At 36.9% G+C, this 21,174-nt stretch overlaps 1 protein-coding gene across 1 annotated transcript in view; it reads left to right on the top strand.

The window, feature by feature from the left end:
- The window catches only part of LOC141570120 (sucrase-isomaltase, intestinal-like), an 81,178-nt gene that overhangs the window by 13,853 nt on the left and 46,151 nt on the right, over positions 1 to 21,174 (top strand). The window contains exons 5-7 of the mRNA XM_074325837.2: positions 1,957 to 2,125; positions 2,460 to 2,556; positions 3,256 to 3,368. Of these exons, the coding sequence (XP_074181938.1) occupies positions 1,957 to 2,125; positions 2,460 to 2,556; positions 3,256 to 3,368 (379 nt within the window). The remainder of the gene's footprint in view (positions 1 to 1,956; positions 2,126 to 2,459; positions 2,557 to 3,255; positions 3,369 to 21,174) is intronic.

Here is a 21,174-nt window from a genome sequence, read left to right as displayed (position 1 = left end):
CCTTTAAGGTTTATGGCAAATTGAGCTAGAAAATAATTCCTTACTCTTAAAGAATGCTTACTGTGCCTTAGAGATCGTTCCATTATTGTTATAGCTGCTGTGAAAATACTAAAATACTTCCACAAGAGTTGATAGCTATTCCCTGAGCTGTTCTGGCGTCACTCCTGCTGTTCGGTTGCCCTTCTTAGGCCCTCCACCAGCACCCCTCAGGCCTTCCTACGTTCTTGCATGTGGCTAATCCCTGTCTTCTCTGGGGGCTTCAGGTCCCTGCTTTAGCCTATGGCCCTTATGGGTTCTGATTGGTCAGCATGTGCTGAGCTAATTTTTAATAATTTGAGTGGAATCCGTTTGTATATCCTTTCTGAATGATTGCTTTGGAGTTCAAACTCTAGATAATTTCTTAAGTACTATTAATAGTGTTATATAATCTTTGAGGCTGATGCTTAATAGTCAACATAAGAGCACATTTTTCCTTCTCATTAATATTTTTATGCACTCTTTGAGGCGAATGGTTACTGTTAATATTATCAATTGATCAGAAAGCACTATGGTAGCATTTGGGTCTTTATTTCAGTTCTTTGTGACTGATTGAAATTTTTAATGAACTTTCAGGAAATTGAGGCTTTGATTCTTATATGACAGAGATTTTGTTCTGAGGCTTCTGATGACTTGAAAAATTAAATGCATTTTCTTGTTTATCAGGGTCTGAAAAACCTGTAACCAACTAAGAACATAAGAAAAAAGATAATGAAAGCTTTTTCCTATAGGAAACAGAGTCGATACACAGTGTTAGTCTTCATATACAGTACCTTACTTGCTCACAAGTTTCCCCTGAACCTTCACCTTCTTAGGCTGTGATATGTGCCCTGTTCTGCTCCTATATCAACATGTACTTGTTTATCTCCACATATGCCATTGTGTTGTAATTACCTGTTTGTTCCTGCCTTTTATGCCTCTGTATTTCTCCAGTGCCCAGTGCTGGGCACTCAGGAATTGACCCTTGAATGAAAGAGGGAAAGAAGAGGGAGTGGAAGATAGAAAAACTGAAAAAAAAAAGCAACACTTTCCAGCAAACATAGGAAGTATTGCTACTTGGCAGTTATCTCCTCCAGTGTGTGAAAAACTCTCCTCTGGCAGGGAACCTAGGAGAGCCTGCCTCTCCTGTGGAAGAGCGCTAGGAACTGGAGAGCAGAAGAGGATGTGATGAGATTATGGTTGTTCCGGAAGCAGCATGGGGGCCCTCCCACCTGGGACTGCTGTGCTGTCACCGCCTCCACCACCACCACCACTCTCTCCTTTCCCTTAGATGATGTAACCCTGGCTTTCACAATGCAAACAGGAGTTCTAGGACAAATGATTTCTTTAGTCAATTACCTTTGGAAAATATCAATGAAGTCGTCAGCTCTCAGAGTCACTATGCATGGTTCCTTATTAAAAACTCTGAAAAAGTCCTGCAGAAAAGAAATCTAGCTCAGTTTGGATAACCCAACATTTCCCAAGTTTTATTTGAACACAGACTACTTTTATTTGAAGAAAGACCTACTTCCATCTCGACAGATTAAAATGTTGCACAAAAATTTGAGCAGCAAAGCTGACTGAGTCCTGGCACTATTATTTGGGTAATTTTAGGCAAATTATATACCTGCTCTTTTGGAGCCTCAGTTTCTTTGTTTATAAAATGGAATAATACTGCCTTCCAACAGGGTCACTGTGTGGATTAAATGAAATACCATGTACTATATAACACCCAGATCAGGACCCAGCATTTTGCAAATGCTCAATAATTACCATTCCCTCAGATCCCCTCACATCCTTTCTTTATTTTCTCATCCTCCTTTTAAGCTAACTTTACAAGACTTTTTTTTTTTTTTTTTTTTGGCAAGAATTTAATGGAGAAAAGAGTTCTTTATAAAAAGCCATCCAGTCACCATCTTTCTGTTTCTCTGTCTGGCACAGGTGGGAAACAACTCTTGGAGGCCTGATATTCTCTAATCAGTATATACAAATAATGACCTCGGTTCCATCCACTTCAATCTATGGATTTGGTGAACACGAACATCCATCCTTCAAGCACGACATGAATTTTGTTAGATATGGAATGTTCTCCAGAGATCAATCACCAGCGGTAATGTGAAAATATAGATTCTTCATACTAGAAATCTGTTTATTGTAAGAGAAAGAGGATGTGTCTGATAAGAATGATTTTCTAGAAGGTGCTATGAATTGACTCTCAGAAATCATTTTGGTTTATACTTAATCGGTTATAAAGGCAAGTTTGAAAATTTGATATCCACCATCCACTCAGGTTTTTACCAGTTTACCGTTTGCCTCATATAATACGTGGCACATTCTTTTTTTCTTTTTTGGCATGTCATTAACCGCTGCTGGATCTCATTGAGATAGGATAATAAAATTATAATAAACCATAACAAACACAATGTTTCTTTTTGCTGTTGCAGGCATTTAGCAATCTCTATGGAGTTCATCCTTTTTATATGTGCATAGAGAATGATTTTAATGCTCATGGTGTTCTCCTCTTGAATTCCAATGCCCAAGGTAATGTGATTGTCTCGTTAAATTATAAAGAAGCAAATGCACAATTTAAATGCTAATTTTTGCCTTTTCTCCCTTTAAAAAATACTTATTAATTAGAACAAAATAGAGTGAGAGATTGTCTACAATTTAATATTTTGTTTCAAGTGGAAATTTTTCTGAAACATATACAATCATCCTAATAGACTGCAAAATGCTAGTAAGGCACATAGTACTAAAGACATACAACGTAAGAGATCAGAAGCCCTTGAACAAGCAATGTTAGAAATTTCACAGTAATGCAGTATTGCTGGATCTGTCATATCATCTCAACAGTATAAATATTGCCAAGGCCTCTTTTCTCACATAATTTATCTAGAAATATCTGAAATGTATTAGCACTACAGCAGCTTTTCTTAATTGTGTGCTTGAGTTTTAATCTCTCTCTCCTTTCCACATACATAGTCTCTGTTGTGTGTGTGTGTGTGTATGTATAAATGCAATGCAATATATAACTGACTTAATGAACTCTTTAGAAAAGAAACCTGTGAACACACAGAACTGGAAAATCCTGGCAGACACTTAGATGCTATCAGAGCTATCAGTATCGCCTAATATTAGATAACCAGCCTAAGTAACACCTAAATCGTAGAAATATAAAATAGTGATCTCTGCTACTTATATTATTTGTACTTATTGTCTGCTTTGCTTTGTTTTCTTCAGATGTCACTCTGAGCCCGTTTCCTTCTTTAACATTCAGGACCATTGGAGGCGTACTTGATTTCTATATGTTTCTTGGCCCCACTCCTGAAAATGTCATCCAGCAGTACACAGAGGTCAGTGCAGTCCTGTAGTTCACGTTCAAGGTTTCATTGCCCTGGCTCTGAGGGAAGGGAGGAGCACTTAGCATACCTATCAATCACCAGTCCTTTAGCCTTCTCATATCATGGCTAATTGTTTCCACATCTAGCCAATGACTTCTGACTTGACTTCAGTTTTATCTCAGCTTCATTACTTCTGGTCCATCATGCCCTGTGGTACTTGACACTTCTCCCGAACAATTTAACTTTCAGCTGCTTGGTTCACTGAGGCCCATAAAACTGGGTTGTGAGGAATCAATGTTGGGAGGAAAACCTCTTGATGGGACAGAACTAATGGAAAATTGTGCAGCAGGGGCCTTGGTTTCATCATTCATGCTCTCCTTTCTTTTTGCCCTTCTTTTAGATCTTTCCTTTCTAGACCCAGGCAGAAATACGCTACCTCTGTCCCCCTCCCCTCTATCTACCAGGCATTTGCCATATAGATAGTACCCAAGAGGCACTGCCACTTTGTTGCTCATCCCCCACTCAAACTGTCATTCCTCAAACGAGGTGAACTAGTCAAATACCAAAATCCACAGGGATGTTTGCAGTTCTAAATGGGATACTTGGTAACTCTGAATTTATGCTAAATGGATGAGAAAGGTGGGATGGACATGTTTTGGGCCAGGGAGGGCTTCAGCAGAGCTGTTTAAATAATAAGTACTAGAATGCCTTTTCTTATGACTGTCACTGAATCTGACCAGCAGGCAATTCAAAATGTATTGCCAAAGCCTTTGCTGTGATAATCATGGGAAGAGAAAAGGTACCTTTCCTACCAGGAGAGTGTCAGTTCTCCTAGAGACCATGGGGTGCCTGATGGAGGTTCCTGGGCCCAGCTGGAAACATGGCCTGCGCCAAAGTTTGTGGCTTCCGGAATCCCACAATGATGCCTCATTTCTCTTTCCCACAGCCTACAGAAGCTTCTCCATGGGGTTTAGAAAAGATGGGATTGAGAGTGAGGACCAGAGGGGATTGAGGAGAGGGCTATAGAAAGCTGGAAGGAATGGCCTTCCTCCTGTCTCTTGCTGCTCTCTTGTTTCAGTCCTCCTTGATTCTAGTGGAAGCCAACAGCAGAGGGTTGGGAGATTGGAGTGCCGACCCGACCCACCCAGCACCTCTGCCTAGAACAGCTGTGGTTTGATTCTAAAAGCCTTTAGAATAGCTAGCCAAGGTGATGACAAAAATTAAGCAAAAGTTACTCCCCATAACCTTGTCTTCTGAGCAGTCCTTCACTTCCCTAAAGAACGGATCCAAAGCTCACAGCTTTAAAAGACATAAACTTTTTTCTTTCATTTTATTTTCAGTCTATTGTTGGTAATACAAATTTTCCTTGGTACTCTAGGGGAGGTGATGACCTGGTTATATACATCTGTATAGCTTGAATTTCAAGAAAGATTATCCATACCAGATGGCATGGGTTTGAATCATGCTGTGTGATCTTGGGCAAGTTAGTTAACCTTCCTGTGCCTCTCATGTCCTGCATCTGTAACATAGGGATAATTATAGTACCTGTAATTCATAGGGTTACAATTAAATGCAATAATAAACATAAAATACAGGTAAATCACCCATGAAGCTCTGATATATTCCAAACAATGGTACTTACCTTTTTAGACCTCTTTGTAGCTGCTGACTGCTGTCCTTGAACTCCACTTGCAAGGCTTTTGAAACAGTGTTTCCTGGGTCACCTCTAACCCCTCTGGCTTCTTTTTTGACGAATGTTTTATGCGCTCCATAAATGTCTGTATTCCTCCAAGTTCTGTACTCTTCAAAAAGAACAGTTTCCCAGCAATGACATCAACCACTATGCATGCATGCACTGATGAGTCACATGTCCCCATCTCCAACTCAAAGCTTTTCCCTGAATTCCAGTATATTTCTTTCTGTCTATTCAAAATGTAAACTTCAGGTCCCACAAGCATCATAACACATTCTATGCAGAATTAATAATCTCTTCTAAACTTCTTACTTCAACTAGAATTCTGTTATCATCTTCCCAGTTAATGGAATCATCAAGAACCTAGCCATCCAAATAAGAAACTTAAAAGTTATCTTCTCAACCCTTCATTCTCTGCAGCCCATGGAGGGAATCTGTTAATTTATTTTGTTTCCTTCACTCTCAGCCTTACCTTTCATCTTTTCTCCTCGGAAGTTTATAATATCTGGGGAGCTGGTTTTCCTACCTCCTGTTTGGTTTTCCTACAGGCTATTCTTTATTCATACTTTTGCCAGGAGGATACTTCTAAAATGCAAATCCCATTTACACTCCTATTAAACATCTAACCATTATCCAAAGCATCGTTGTCAAATAGAAATATATTGCAGGACACATATATAATTAAAAAATTTTTAGTAACCAATTAAGCATAAAGAGAGGTGAAATTCATTTTAATGATATATTTTATTTTACCCTCAATATCCAAAACATTATGATTTCAACATATAATCAATCAAAAAATAATAATGAGGTGTTTTACCTTTTTTTTTTTTGATACTAAGTCCCTGAAATCTGGTATGCGTTATTTTATACTTACAACACATCTTAATTTGGGCTAGCCACATTTTAAGTGCTCACAACTACATGTGTCTAGTGGTTTTCATACTAGTCTGCATGTGACCAAAAGGTAAAACATCCAAATTAATTTGCATGGCTTATGAAGGCCCTTAATTATCTGCTTCTGTTCTACATCTATAGCATCATCTCCCATCAACTTCTTTCTAAACTCTATACTCCAGTCCTATTGAAAATTGTCAAGGCCTGCTATGTTCTCAACATCCATGCTTTCCCTTTACTTGGAAGAGCATCCTGTCTCGTCTAGTTGGTTATCTTCTTGCTCTTTACATCATCTTCTCTGTAAACACAATATGAACCCAAGCTTCTTTAGCCAGTGCCGTCTAGTCCTGCCTTTCCAACCCATCCAGGTCATCTCTCCAATCCTGTGAAATCAGATATTGTGGAATTTATCCTGGGTTGGCATGAGGAAGATGCATGTTTGAATCAGTTTTTTCATTTCCTTGCTTTAACCCATATTCTGAGCAATTTATTTTTATTATTTTGGCTACAATTTATAAACCTACTTTTTTATAACATGAACATTCAAAGCCTCATGAAATTATATTATGCATAGTTGTCTTATATTTCTTTTATAATGCTAAAATTACAACAAAATTAATCTTGAGAAAAGGAAAGTGTGAAATTTCAATTAATTACCTTAATCATTCTTTATTTAATTAATTTGTCTTTATTCTTTAGCCATAACACAAATGATTTATAACAAGTTTCTAGCATACTGGGACATTATTAAAAATCTTCATGTATATTATTAAAAAAGAACGTCTACATTTCTAAATAAGTATATCCATTGTGAATATTCTGGATTGTTTACAATGAGGTCAAGGAATATTTTTCCAAATAAGTTTATTTTTAATTACACAGGTAGTATGGAGATTTGTTCTCCATGTAACAATCTCAAATGATGCAGAACTATATTTCCAAATCTTCTTGCCTTTAGCAGAAACAACCACTTTTAATATTCCTTATTATAAATATCACTCACTAGAATGGTACAGTTGTTACAAAGGATAAGCCTACATGATATATCATAATCACCAAAGCCCATAGTTTACGTTAAGTTTCACTCTTGGTGTTGCACATTTTATGGGTTTGGATAAATGTATACTGACATATATCCATCATTATAATATCATACAGAGTTATTTTCACCGTCCTGAAAAATCATGGTTTGATAACTTACTTGCTTTTAGCACTGAATAATATTCTTTTGTCTGGATATACTGCACTTTATTTACCCATTTACTTACTGAAGGACATACCAGTTGTTTACAAATGTTGGCAATTATGAATAAGTTGCTATAAACATTCATGTGCAGGTTTTTGTATGGACATGTTTTCAGCTCCTTTGGGTAAATACCAAGGAGTGCAATTGTGGTATCATATGGGAAGAGTATGTTTAGTTTAGTAAGAAGCTACCAAACTGTCTTTTGAAGTAGCTGTGCCATTTTCTATTCCTACTAGCAATGAGTGAAAGATCTTGTTGCTCCATATCCTCACCAGCATTTGATGTTGTGAGTGTTCCAGATTTTGGCCATCCTAATATGTGTGCAGTGATATCTCATTGTTGTTTTAATTTGCATTTCCCTGATGACATATGATGAGGAGTATATTTCAGGTGCTTGCTTGCCATCTGTATATCTTCTTTGGTGAGGTAACAATGAAGGTCTTTGGACCATCTTTTAATCAGGTTGTTTATTTTCTTATTTTTAAGTTTAAAAAACTCATTGTATATTTTGGATAATAGTCCTTTATCAGGTGTGTGTGTTTTACAAATATTTTCTTCCAATCTGCGGCTTGTCTTCTAGTTCTCTTGGTTTAAATATAATTGCCTTTTGAAAAGCAAAAGTTTTTAACTTTAATGAAGTCCAGCTTATCAATTATTTCTTTCATGGATCATGTCTTTGATCTTGTATCTGTCTTCTTTTTTAAACCTATATCGACTTGTATTTAAGTTGATTTTAATATTTCCCTATCACAGAGAGTGGAGCAAGAAATCTTGTTCAAATGTCTTTGGGCACATGTATGCTTCTGTAGGATACATTCCTATAGGTGAAATGAATAAGTCAATAACATACCTATTTAAAATTTTGATAAATATTGCTAATCTCCAAAAAAACAAAACAAAACAAAACAAAAAGTTCCGATTTCCATTTGTACCCAGAATATAAAGGATGGGAACCGGATTTTAAGACACTGTAATCTGTTGGTGGTTAAGAGCACTGGGTTCAGGCATAGGAAGAACTGGTTCCTATTTCTCTTTTGGATGTCCTAATTAACTCTGTGACACGGCATGGATCACTTAACTTTCCTGTCTCACTGGGTCCTTTAACATGTTACTTCTTAAATATGCTAGTAGATAACAGCTTCTAACCTTGGCTTTCAGAATTTAATGTGCTTAATATGCAATTTACTACATTTCTAAATCAATCTGATAAATCTTACGCTTGCCTAAATTCCTTTAGAATGGAACCAAATGCAGAGAGAGGCTAAGGCCTCCAAGATCCACTCAGATTCTCGGAAGCCAGCTCTGCACTGGGTGTTCTGCTGCCTGGATGCTACTTTGGCTCAGAGACTGCTGTTGGCTGAGTGTCTAAAGCTAGGAGTGAGTCCAGGCAGGTGGCAATCAGTTAGAAAGAAAGGAGCAGGGTCAAGGTGTGGCACAAGTCCACTTGAGGAGCATTAGAGCACTGGGGAGAAAATGCTGTGTTACCAGACTAACCTGTTTGTCAGTATTCACAGGTGGAGATTTTTCCATAATGAAATTTCCATAATACACGAGTTTTATTTCCCATACTTGTGCCAGAATATGATTCAACCACTGACTCAAATTAACACTGTCTTTTACCAACGTTATTATTACCACTGGAAATTTTAGTTTGGTTTAAATACAATGGTACTGGGAGGTGGCAGAGACAAAATCAACTGCTTAGGCCAACCTGATTCCAGGTTTTGCTGGAAAAGTGAGAAAGTGATTAGAAGATCAATTGCACCTATTTTCTTTCTCCCTTTCAAATACACATTTCAAAGGGGACTGGAGGTGGGGTGTGTGTGTTGGGGGGGGTTGGTGGTGTGGTGAGGGATATTCAAACTACAATTTTGAGACTGTAAGGAAGATTGCTAAGTGACACCAGTATGTGGCAGGTATTTTTTTAGGCTACTGGTTCTTCAGTGTTGCTATACATTGGAATCAACTGGTTTTGAAAAAGGATTGACATGAGATGGCAGGTTGGGGGGTGTAGGGGACTCCTAGAGGTTCCGATTTAATTGAACTGGAGACCAGCCTGACATCAGAATTTTTAAACTCTCTCCAGGTGATTCCAATGTGCAGCACAGAGGCCAGTGTTCTAGTCTTATGCCACCCTGTATGGTAGCCACCAACCCCATGTGGCACTGAATACTTGAAATGTGTCCAGGTCAACTTGAGACATGTGCAAAGATTAAGTACAGAAAAAGAAACTAAGATTAATAATTAATATTATTAATATCACATTTTAACAAATAGCATATATTACACATTAGCTTAATATTACATAACAACAATATTATTGGCATTATATTAATAATTATATGTTAATAACAATAAAGTACTATTTTATGTGGATTACATGTTGAAACAATATTTCAGATATATTGGGTTCAATATAATATATTACTAAATCTAATTTTACCTGTTTCTTTTTACTTTTTTATATGTGGTACTAGAAACTTTTAAATTACAAATGTGGCTAATATTAGTGGCTTGCATTATGTTTCTGTTGAACAACACTGTGTACCATCAGCTTAGGTGAGATCTCTGATACCACTTGTGTATTCCCATAGTAGGAAGATCCAGGAGACTGATTAGAAGGGAGGGATAAGTTCCACTTCATGTTTGGGACAATTTCTATTCCTTATGACCACAAGAAATCTGTTTCCCTGTAAGATCTAGTCAGTCAGCCACTTTGGAAATATAATTGTCAGCATAACGTCATCTGTAACTTCTTCATTTACCTGTTGTAATGTCAAAGTAAATTCATGAAAATTTTTATTTTTTTAAAGTAAGTTTAAAAATTGCAAAGAATATTATTCTCAAAGTGTCCTCTTCTATGCTTAAAGCTCTTTATTAAATGACTGACTTCTTCCATGGAAAATGTAATGAGTGTGGAAAGAAATTCACTGATTTCTCCAATGAGGAAGAAAAATCATGTGATCTTGAATCCTAGGGCATCAGATAGACTTTTTTTTTTAAATAAAATTTTTATAGCAAGAGAAAATTTGAGAGGCATAGTAATATTTGTCCAATTTTTCCAATCTGCTAGGAACTTTAAACTCCCATTTTTCTTGGTAGTCAGTCCTATTTCCTGGCAGTGGGAAAGCTAGGAATCAAAATTTCCTAAGAACAAATTTATAGGGATATAGGATTTATCCAAAATTTATCTGGCAAGGATATCTGTGAATGAAATATCCCTTTTGTTAGCTAACTAGTGCATTGCTTTGTAAAATTTGAAATTTTAATAATGTTTACCTTACTCACTTTAAGGCTTTGCTTACCTGTCCCTTTCTGAGAACATGTATGTATATGAAAAAAAAGTACAATTTCTCTGCGGTTTACATTCTCTTCTTGCTGTGCTTCCCTCTCCCTTCAATATCTCTTGAACTAGAAATTGAGGAAAGGCACAAAGCAGATGGTTTTGGGGGAAGATTTATACTATTGTCTGTGTTCCCAATTTCATAGTTCTAAAAATAATCTAGCATTATAAAAAGGAAGCTGTAGTTCACATTTATGTGCAGGATTGAAGGGACAAAAAATAGCTGAATTTTGTGACACATAAGTAAAATTTTTCAAGGAATTGTTGGAAATGATCCACTTTGCTCAATGGTCACCAAGAAAATCGTCGTTAAACGTATCATGCAGACTTTAGAAAACCAAAAGTAAAGCACATGGTAGTACATCAGTTTGGAGCCTAAGTCTTCTGAGTGTTTTTAATTTGGAGTATTTTTCTTTTTACGGCTATGATCTGGGAAACCTTAGATTTCAGAAGTCTTACAGTTTTAATCGGATTATACGTCTTCAAAAATGCCTTCTAAACCTTGCTTTAAAAAGGCTGTGATGCTACATGGAAAGTATTCAACTCCTGATATGGATCTATTAGGGAGTTAGATTTCCTGACATATATACAGTTTCTACTCTAAATCTTCTATATTTCTTCATTCTTTTCACTATTTGGTATATATGTAGCTCAAGTGCCTAGAGTCTCCAATATGCCGCAGTTTTGAGTGAGCTTGCAAATGAGCATTTGGAATTTTTGGAGAAGGGAAATCATAGGCAGTTCATTGTTAGGCTCAGAGAGACCACAACTGTTGAATCTTTGTTTTTCTATATATATGATTCACATGCATTTGGTCAATTGATGTACCTGGTCCAACCTTCAACTTTATCTTTAAAATTCAAGTTATAACTTTCCCTTACATAGTTTTTCTCAAGATTAAAGGTACCGTATTTCCCCGAAAATAAGACCTAACTGGAAAATAAGCCTTAGCATGATTTTTCAGGATACTCGTAATATAAGCTCTATCCCCAAAATAAGCTCTAGTTAAGATCATCAGCCAGACGGACGCATTTAGTATGTCCATTGCAACACACGACAGATGTATTGAATTATAAAATAATAATAATATATAATTAAATATAAGTAAATACTATTATTGACATTAATACGTAAAATAAATGATAATCTAAATTACAATTAAGTATTTGTAAATACCCAAGCGGGCACCTTTGGACGAGAGGTAAACGTCTTTGTAAACAGATGAACTTGAGACTTATTACCAAATGACCAATTGGAGTACAGACACAACCCATGAATAATGTGCACACTTGATAATGAATGGATGTGGTTGTGTTTAATATGAATCTTCATAATTCAACACATCGTGTGTTGTAATGGACGTACTTAATGCACTCGTATGAAATAAACGTTTTCTGAATTTTGGTGCCTGAAATTTTTCATTGCTTTTGTGTGGACCATCATTCTTAACTGTTATCAGTTTTGTTGCGATTCCTGTCTCGTAAGTCTTCAGTTAACACTTGATTTAATGGTAGATATAAAGGGAATACTATTTTGACCCCCAGACAAGATGATTGCAAACAGAAAGAGCTATTCCATTGAGTACAAGAAAGGAATTGTGGAGGACTTCCGGGGCAAGAATCTTACGGCTTTCTGCAAAGAGAAGTTGGATCTCTGAATAATCCAAAAATGGCGAGCAAAGTACGATAACCTCAGTCAACAGGTGGACGAGGGAAATGCTAAGCGCAAGTGTGGATCAGGTTGGCAACCATTATTTCTTGAGCTGGAAGACATCATCTGTGAATGGATTGCTGACAGGAGAGCAAAGGCTTTGGTTGTGCGCAGGGGCTGATATTCAAGCATTTGCACTTGCAGTGGCACCACAGTTAGAAATATCCCCAGAAGAATTCAAAGCATCACAACACTGGCTGGATGGCTTCCTTCAGCGATATGAACTGTCTCTAAGAAGATCGACAACACTGTTCAAGCTGGAAGATACTGAAGTTATTAAACGTGCACTTGCATTCAAGTCCTTTGTTGATGGCATCGATTTTTCTAAATACCAACTCTCCAACATGATTGCTATGGATGAAACTGCAGTGTTTATGGGCCAAGGATCTCAAACAACAATTGATCAGAGGGGTGCCTCGTCAATCTACATTCCCTCCACTGGTTATGAAAATGCACGTGTTACCTATATTTTGGCAATTTGTCTGGATGAAAAGAAAGCCCCACTTCTAATCATCACTAAGGGCAAGAAAGATAAGGTTGAACGTGTTTCAGGCATTTATGTTCTTGAAACCGAAAAAGCCTGGTGCACCCAAGCAGTTATAAGGAAGTGGGTTGATTTAATGCTGCCACTTGTTTTGCGAGGTGGCCAAAGAGGTCTGCTAGTCTGGGATTCAGCCAGCACTCACCACACTAAAGACATGAAGAACTTCTTTGCAGAGAGAAGAATAGATCAAATAATGATTCCCGCAGGAATGACTGCCTATCTCCAGACTCTTGATATTACAATAAACAAGCCATTCAAGGATCATTTGCACCTGGAAATCAATTACTACTTTAAAAATGGGATGGGGAGAAATCAGCATGGAAACTTTGTAAAGCTTAGCCTGCAAGAGGTCGTGACTTGGGTGAAGAATTCATGGGATAAAATCACTGACAGCTGTGTAGCCAATGCACTACAAGCAGGCTACATGGACAAGAAGTGCTCATTTAAGGAGAGCTATATTGCTGGACATGAGAGATTGGGGCCAATGGTTCTACAGGAAATAGAGTCACCAGAAATTCAAGTTGGAATTCGGGGTTTGGAGAGTTACAACGATGTTCCAGAAGAATATGACATGACTGTATTTGAATAAATGTAGATTTTTGTACATGAATAAATGTAGATTGTTGTACATGAAAAAATAAGACATCCCCTGAAAATAAGCCCTAATATGTCTTTTGGAGCAAAAATTAATATAAGACCTGGTCTTATTTTGGGGGAAATACAGTATTTATGTATCTAGGTAGGATTACGTGTGTAGTATAGGTTAATAAATGGTGACTCTCATTCTTATTATGAGTAGTTAATGTTTGTCAGAAATGCAGAAGATACTGTTTGTATTTTTCCCCCCATGAATGACACTGCACTGTATAAGAGAGAGGCAATTTAATGTAGGACACTGACCCTGAAGCTAACTCCCTATGTTCAAATCTTGTTTCTGTCCCATACTATTTGTAAAATGTTGGGCAAGATTTTTAACTGCCTGGCCCTAGTTTCCTCACCTGCAAAATGGATTACTCATAGTACCTACTTTATAGGATTATTTGTAACTATTAAATGAGTCTGTACATATGAAGACCCTAGAACACAGTTCCTGACATATAAAAAAGCTATGTAAGTACATATTCATCCTGGCACATTCTATGTACTCAGTTAATATATTATTACATAATTGGGTCATGTCAGAAACAGCTCTTAAATGCAGTTCAGGGGGAAGGAAAGAAATGTTTTTGAATTTCCCCAGGATATCAAATGTATTGGGTTATGAGAGGTCAGTAATACATGGATTTGAATGATGAGTATGTGTTATCAAAATTATGGAAATAATCCAACTTGCATTTTCCAGACACCTTAAGATGTATTTGTGAGTTGTTTCACCTAAAACCTTGAGAGATATTCAGGACAGGCATTACTATTCCTGTTTTAAAATTGAGGAAACTGAAGCTTGATGTTGAATTGAGTTGCCTGAGAACACAGAACAGAGGAGAGCCACAAAATCATGGCTTCCAATTTTGATTATTTTTATCACTATATCACACTTTCTACATACAAATGTAGAAATGGTAATTGGCCATTAATATTTTCTGGATTTTCCAACATGTTTATTTAATTCACAGTCTTAATCCCTTAACTTAAACATTCCAATATGCACAACCTACACAGATATATCTTTGAAAATATTTTAAGTATTAGTTCTTCAGAGCTATAGCTTTAAATATTAATGAACTTAGGAGCATTTTTATCACACGAAGTTTTCTAAGCAAAGCTCTTGATAGTATGTATTTTTTTTAAAAATATATAATCTTCAGCCAACTGGGATGTTAATAATTCCTGGTGCTTAAAAAATCTATTTTAAATTGCAAAAGCTTATTGTTTCCTCTGAAGCCACATTGGCCTCAAGGATAAGGCCATTTTAATTTGCATGGCATTGACAATGATTTAATTTTCACCTTTACTTGAGAATTTGCATAGTTTTGCACAAATTGTATTAGCATTCTTTTCACCTTTGTGGTGAAAACCATTAAACAATTTTAATGAAAGGATTCCCTCTTCTTTAAGTTTCAGGATCTTTAGGGTTGGTTTACATTCTTTAAGTGTGCACAATATCTCAAAAATCAGATAGCTAGTGGATTGTCTGTGTAGTGTTCTGTTTTGGGAAAGATTTCAGAATATTACTGAATTTATTTCATTTACTATAAGTTGTCAAATTATCAGTCTCTAAATCATAGGATATTTGGCAGCTGTAATCTAAGTTATCAACATCTGTCCTGTATACAGTTGGTTGGCAGGGGTTCCCTGAACTTTTATTGCTATTTGAATTTGAAATTAGGTCTTATCTCTTACACAAGCAACCATTTATAATTTTTTGGAAGGGTGCACTTCAGTTGATAAATCATTTGCTCAGAAACCACATGAACACAAAAACAGAGGGGACTTAGAGAAAAAGGATTTTAAAATAACCCAGATCCTATTTTCTACAATTGAAAGTTCTTTAATAGCATCTGTGGCTTTCCCTTACACACTACTTCAGGACATGGATCAACCCATCTTTGCAGAAGCTTTAAGAGTCTTCCTATATAAATATTTCTGTTTATTGCAGGATGCTTCCCACAGTTATTTTTGAACCCAGAAAATCAAATTATTGGTTTAGAAAAGCCTAAGGATAAGGCCAGTTATTCTATCCCATGGGGCTCATTGAAGTTCAGCTTGTTGCTTGATCAACAGAAAAACATGCAATGTTTTTATTAGAGCCCATTTTGATTCACTGCACCCTTCAAGACCACACAAAGAATGGTCTTTCAGTGCAGGAATCACAACTCAAAGGCTTAAAGACTGAGCTGCTAAAATAAACAAGTAGAGTAGATGGTGGGGACTGTAGCAAACTGAAGAGTAAACACTCCCACCAAGAATGGGAGAGTAGGGTGGGTGGGGGGAGAATGTGTTCCTGAATGGGTTCTTATTTTTATTATTCTTTTAGCTATATGAGTTCCTCATTCCTTCTGATTGGTAAGCACTTTACTTGCTTCTCCTACTTACGTTCCCACCTGGGAATAAGTGGTTTTGTTACTCTTGTGTGGTGGTTTTGTTGACATGGGGCAGAGATGTGGAAAAGCCAATCCATCTGGTTGCTCTCATTGAAGTATTCACCTAGTCCTTTGGTTGCTGGCCCCAGAGTCTCAATATCTGACCCATCTATGCTCAGGGCATACTCAGAGCCACTTGTACTTTTTGCAAGAGATTTCTACTGTGTGTTTTCTTGCCTAATCAAATCCCTATGCTTTCTCTCTTTCCGGGATTTCTCTTTGGTTAATGTTCACCAGGGTACCTCTTGTAGTTTTCCAACTGATAAGTTGAGTCTCTATACTTGAAATACAAGCAGTATAATAAACCTCCATTTAACCAGAATCAACAATTACCATTTTGCCACACATCTTCTATAAAACGTTTCTTTTGTACTATGTAGGCTCTATTTTAGGTGCAAGGTATATAGGAATAACCAACAGTTAAAACCATTCTTCTTGTGGAGATAACTTTCTAGTGAGGATATAACCAATAAACAAATAAATAATACATGTAATTTTAGAGAGTGCTAAGTGCCATGAAGAGAATTCGGTTGATTTGTTTGTTCATGTTAGAATTGTCAGTCTTCTCTTTCTTGTCGGGTTTTCTAAAATATTTGTGACCTTTGCGTGGCTAATCCTTCTCATGAATTAAGGATCAAGTGGATTATTAGAAGTGGCCTCAACTCTTCCTCCATGACGTGTGCTTTGTGAATGTGGGTGGGCTGATCGACAGGTAGACAAGCCAGCTTCACTTTAGGGTCTGTAGTTAGAGATCAGTTGCACCCTCCCCACCAGGCACTATGAGGTGCCAACCAACAGTAGAAAACACATTTAAAGAACTACCTGGGATGGGCAGGTAAGATAAATAAGTGAAGCTTCTTGGTGAGAGAATTTTGCCTCTACTCAGCCCCACTGGATCATTTCTAGATTGTAATGTGGATATAGTATGAACAAATACCCTTTTTTCCCCCCAGGAGAATAGCATGAACAAATACCTTTTTTTTTTTTTTTTCCAGGAGAATATAAAATTCAGATTTTTATATGTAATTTCCTGATTGCTAAATATTGAGTCAATCTTTTTTTAAGCTCTCACAGTCAAATGAAACATGCTTCAGGGCTAATGGCATGTGACTTCTACCTCAATCCAGTGATGATAGATAGATAGATAGATAGATAGATAGAGATATAGATGTTTTACCATAAAACACATAGAAAATGACAACATTAGGTGGTATACTGTAGTAAACAGACTGAGGCTACTCACCTGGCCTGATGCTTCTGGTTGCCTCAGGCCCCACTCAGCTTCCTGAAGAGCTGAGAAGATTGATATCTGAGGACACACATACCATGTTTCCCCGAAAATAAGATCTAGCCAGACAATCAGCTCTAATGCATCTTTTGGAGCAAAAATTAATATAAGACCACGTCTTATACTATATTATACTATATTATATAAGACTTGGTAATATAGTATAGTATAGTATAGTATAGTATAGTATAGTATAGTATAGTATAGTATACCCGGTTTTATAGTAAAATAGGATCAGGTATTATATTATATTATATTATATTATATTATATTATATTATACCCAGTGTTATAGTAAAATAAGACCGGGTCTTATATTAATTTTTGCTCCAAAAGATACATTAGAGCTGATTTTCCAGCTAGGTCTTATTTTTGGGGAAACACGGTAGCTGGAGAGATTATACTTATGAGTCTGTTCTCAAGAATCCCAGATTATACCTGTTATCTCAGTGATTTGAATTGAATGATAAGTCATATGGTCTCCTTACCCATAACCCATTCATGGCACACAATGGTTGGGGAGTCCTGAGACGTTTTGTTTTTTGTTTTTTTGTTTTTGCATGGGGGCGGTGGGTTAGTTCCATTTCTTTAGAGAAATTCTATGTTTATCTGGTGCAATCTCTGTTGCTTCTCATGAAAGGAAGATGAGGCAGGGGCAGCTAATCAGACACTTTGATTTCTGTTCCACTGCAATCCTCTTCTGTAACTTCCTACCTTGACACTGAGTTGCTGAGAACTCAGCCAAAAGGAAATCTCTCATCCTTACTGCATCATTCTTTCTCATACCTTTTGGGTGATACCTTCCGCAACTCTGGTTATTCATGAATAAAATCACACCTGCTTTCTGTATTTCATAAATGTTTTAAGTCGTGAGCTTACTGATGTGTCACCTCTATTTCTAGCACTGTTAGTGAAGAGGTTTTTTTGTTTTTTTTAAAAAAATGTGTATTGTAGTTTAAATGAAATTTGAGTACAAAGGGAAGAGAAATGTGGGTGCTCAATTCAACATCTTGATCCAAAAGCTTTTACCACTCTTTCTTATTGACCCAATTGAAATTGGGAAAAATAGACCCTGAATTCTGTTGATAGGGTTTTGCCTGCAGAACTTCTAACTGTATAGTTGTCATCTGTTTGAAATTGAGTCGCACCTTATTGAGGTTATTGTTTAAACGCACTCAGAGATCTCGTCTGATCTGCATGGGGCAGTGGGTTGTCTTGCTAGTCAGATCCCAGGAGTTGCCAGGTTATCCAGATAAATTAGATCATTGCAAAAGTCCATGTCTATCACCTGTACAACGTCATTTCTATGCTGTTCAACGTCAGTTCTATCCTTGAATTCTGGCTAGAGATCAGTTCAAGACTGAGCCTACTTAATTAACTTGATCTTTTTATTCACCTTTCAAGGTAGATTTTAAGTAATATATTTTTAAAGGTTAGTAGTGACCTTATCCTGAAATGCTCTGAGGCAGGAGCCCCAAATAAACATTATCAAATAGATTAGCAGCGACGTGCCAATGTCATTTTATAATCAATGCTTGCCAGTGCTTTTCAAATTAGAAGTGGGAGAAAGGGGAAAGGATTGGCAAACTCTCATTTAAACAACAAGCCTTTGCCCATGTCTGATGAGGTGCTTCCTGTCTTGTTTGGGAGTTTCCTAGGAAATAAGCTGCCAGTGACGCAGTGGTGACATCAGTGCCTTTATCTTTTCGCCTCCTGCTTCAGTGAACATGCAGCGCACAAACCTAGGATACCTGTCAATAATTTAATTTTGTTATCTAGACTGGGGAGTTCACCCTGTGCAACTACACCCTTTAAAAGGATCGTGTCATCAATCACACACAGACAATGCGGTAACAACCAAGGGAATGGTTAGGGAAAATTCAATCTTATAAAAAATTCAGGGGGTAAAGCAGAAAGGGCAGCTCTTGTTTCAATTTTTAGAGGCCAATTACTAGGTAGTTGATTTTATGGTGTCTACTTGCTTAGCTGTTGGAAGACATATTTTTATTATTCTTTCTCTGAACCAAAATTATCACTGGATTTAGCATTGCAGCGTCACACAATATATATAATAAAATCTTTTGTGAACGGATGAAAAGGAAAATGATGCCACCCAATGGGGAGAGAAGCTGTCCACGGAGACTGTGCTTCTGGTCATTATTCAATTTAAAAAGTTAACAATAGAATTGAACCCTGGAAAACGATACAGCTAATTATTTAGTCCATACAAAAAATAAAACAAGGCACTCATACAAGTGGATCTTAAAAGACATATTTTCACCCAATCATTTTTGGGAACTTACTCAGAGGGTGCGGGCTGGAGTCCCACCTCTGCCTCTAACTGATATTAGGAACTTCGCTAAGTTGCTTGACCCTTGTGGGCTTTAGATTTCCCACCTGTTGTGAGGGGACATGATACCAGGCCTGCCTATCACAGACTTCCTGTGAGTATCTCATAATTAAATAAATAAGAAATCCTCTGGAAAGCCCTGAGATACCATTGAATGTGAGGAAGCAGTATTAGTATTTTTATATCTTGACTTAAAACTTGACAGCTAAGAAGTTTGTTAAGCCTGTGTCACGTAAGCTATTACCTTATTAGGTTTTTTCCCCTTGCAATTTAAGCTGTTGAACTGTTAGTTATCTCAGCTGAAGCTGAACACAGATGTCTAAGAAATTGATTCTCTTTAATTCCAATTTTTTCTATCATTGATCAGTTGATTTCATAAGCTTAGCAGAGCAGGGAAATATTTAACAACAGAATTCTGATATTGGTAGGGGTTGAGTTCTTTGATTAGATCATATTTTGGTCTGAAATTATTTTTTTACTGGCCTGTGATTTTTTTTTCCTCATAGACATTTTTCTGGCTCAACGGAAATTACAAACTAATTTCTTCCCTCTATCCAAATTTTGGTCCTCTTTTAGTTTTTGGCTCCTACACTTTGAACTTGTGAAGCTATAGTTTACATTATATGGTTGAAAGCAATCAGCCTCTAGTATCTGCCCTGTCCAGTTTTGACAAATGTAGAGTGTTGCTTCAAGCTTCTGTGTAATTAGGTTCCCTGTGACTAACAAATACCACTACTGCAGCTAATTTAAGACTGTTTCTCCCACTCAGCTTTTTATAGTTCCCTCCTACATTTGTTTCTAAAAAAAAAAAAAATGTAGGCAAATGTCACCTCTCCAGTCATGAGGTATGAGTCTCATTAGAAGCCCTTGAATTTCAAAGGAAATATCAGGGTGAATTCAAACGTACAACTCCCCGCTTCCCCACCCCCCAGCTTATCAGGCTGAAAAAGTGAAAAGCACTTACTCAGCTTTTGAGCTTTGAATTAAAAGGCATTGTGTTACCAAGGTCTGCAGACAATTGGAATGAAGCTCACTCTAGCCAATCACAGAGGAGAAGTGAATTTAGTGACAATTCTGTGCAGCCCCTTTGTTGATTGAATGGCAAACTAGAGATCTGGAGAGACTGGCTGGCATTCTTAGTCACATAACTGGCCCTTGTGTGCAGAGCTGGAGTCAGAATGTAGGTCTTCAGCACAAAGAAATGCCCTTTCCACTATTTCATGGAGACCACCTAAATTCTTTGCTGCTCCATGTGCCAAGCCCTAAGAAAGCTAAGAAATGCAAAAAGTTTGCCCGTTGGAATACTTCATTTCTAGACAAAGTCTGGTCTATTTAACTTCTGTGGAAATGATGATCAATGGAAATGTAACTAAATCTGCTTCCCGCTGTAAAATTTAGGCGTTTTTGAAGTCCAAATACAAATGAAAAAAATGCAATCCAACATTTCAAATTGTTATCAAATCAAATCAAAGGAAAAGAAAAATTTTTCACCTCAATGAACAGCTATGTTGCAAAGTGTCAACTTGAACATAAATGTGTTAGTCCATGAAAAGTAAATTAATTCTTTCTGCTTCTTAGAACTGACTTCTTTAACCTTTGTGTTAACATCTTTCTAATTGAATGACTTTGGATAGAATAAAGACTCTACTGATTTGTTTTCGAGGAAGA

The sequence above is a fragment of the Rhinolophus sinicus genome, chromosome 1, assembly GCF_057876585.1.
Source record: "Rhinolophus sinicus isolate RSI-liver-muscle chromosome 1, RSI-T2T, whole genome shotgun sequence".
Taxonomy (NCBI): Eukaryota; Metazoa; Chordata; class Mammalia; order Chiroptera; family Rhinolophidae; genus Rhinolophus; species Rhinolophus sinicus.
This window is presented reverse-complemented; position numbering and strand designations above follow the sequence as displayed.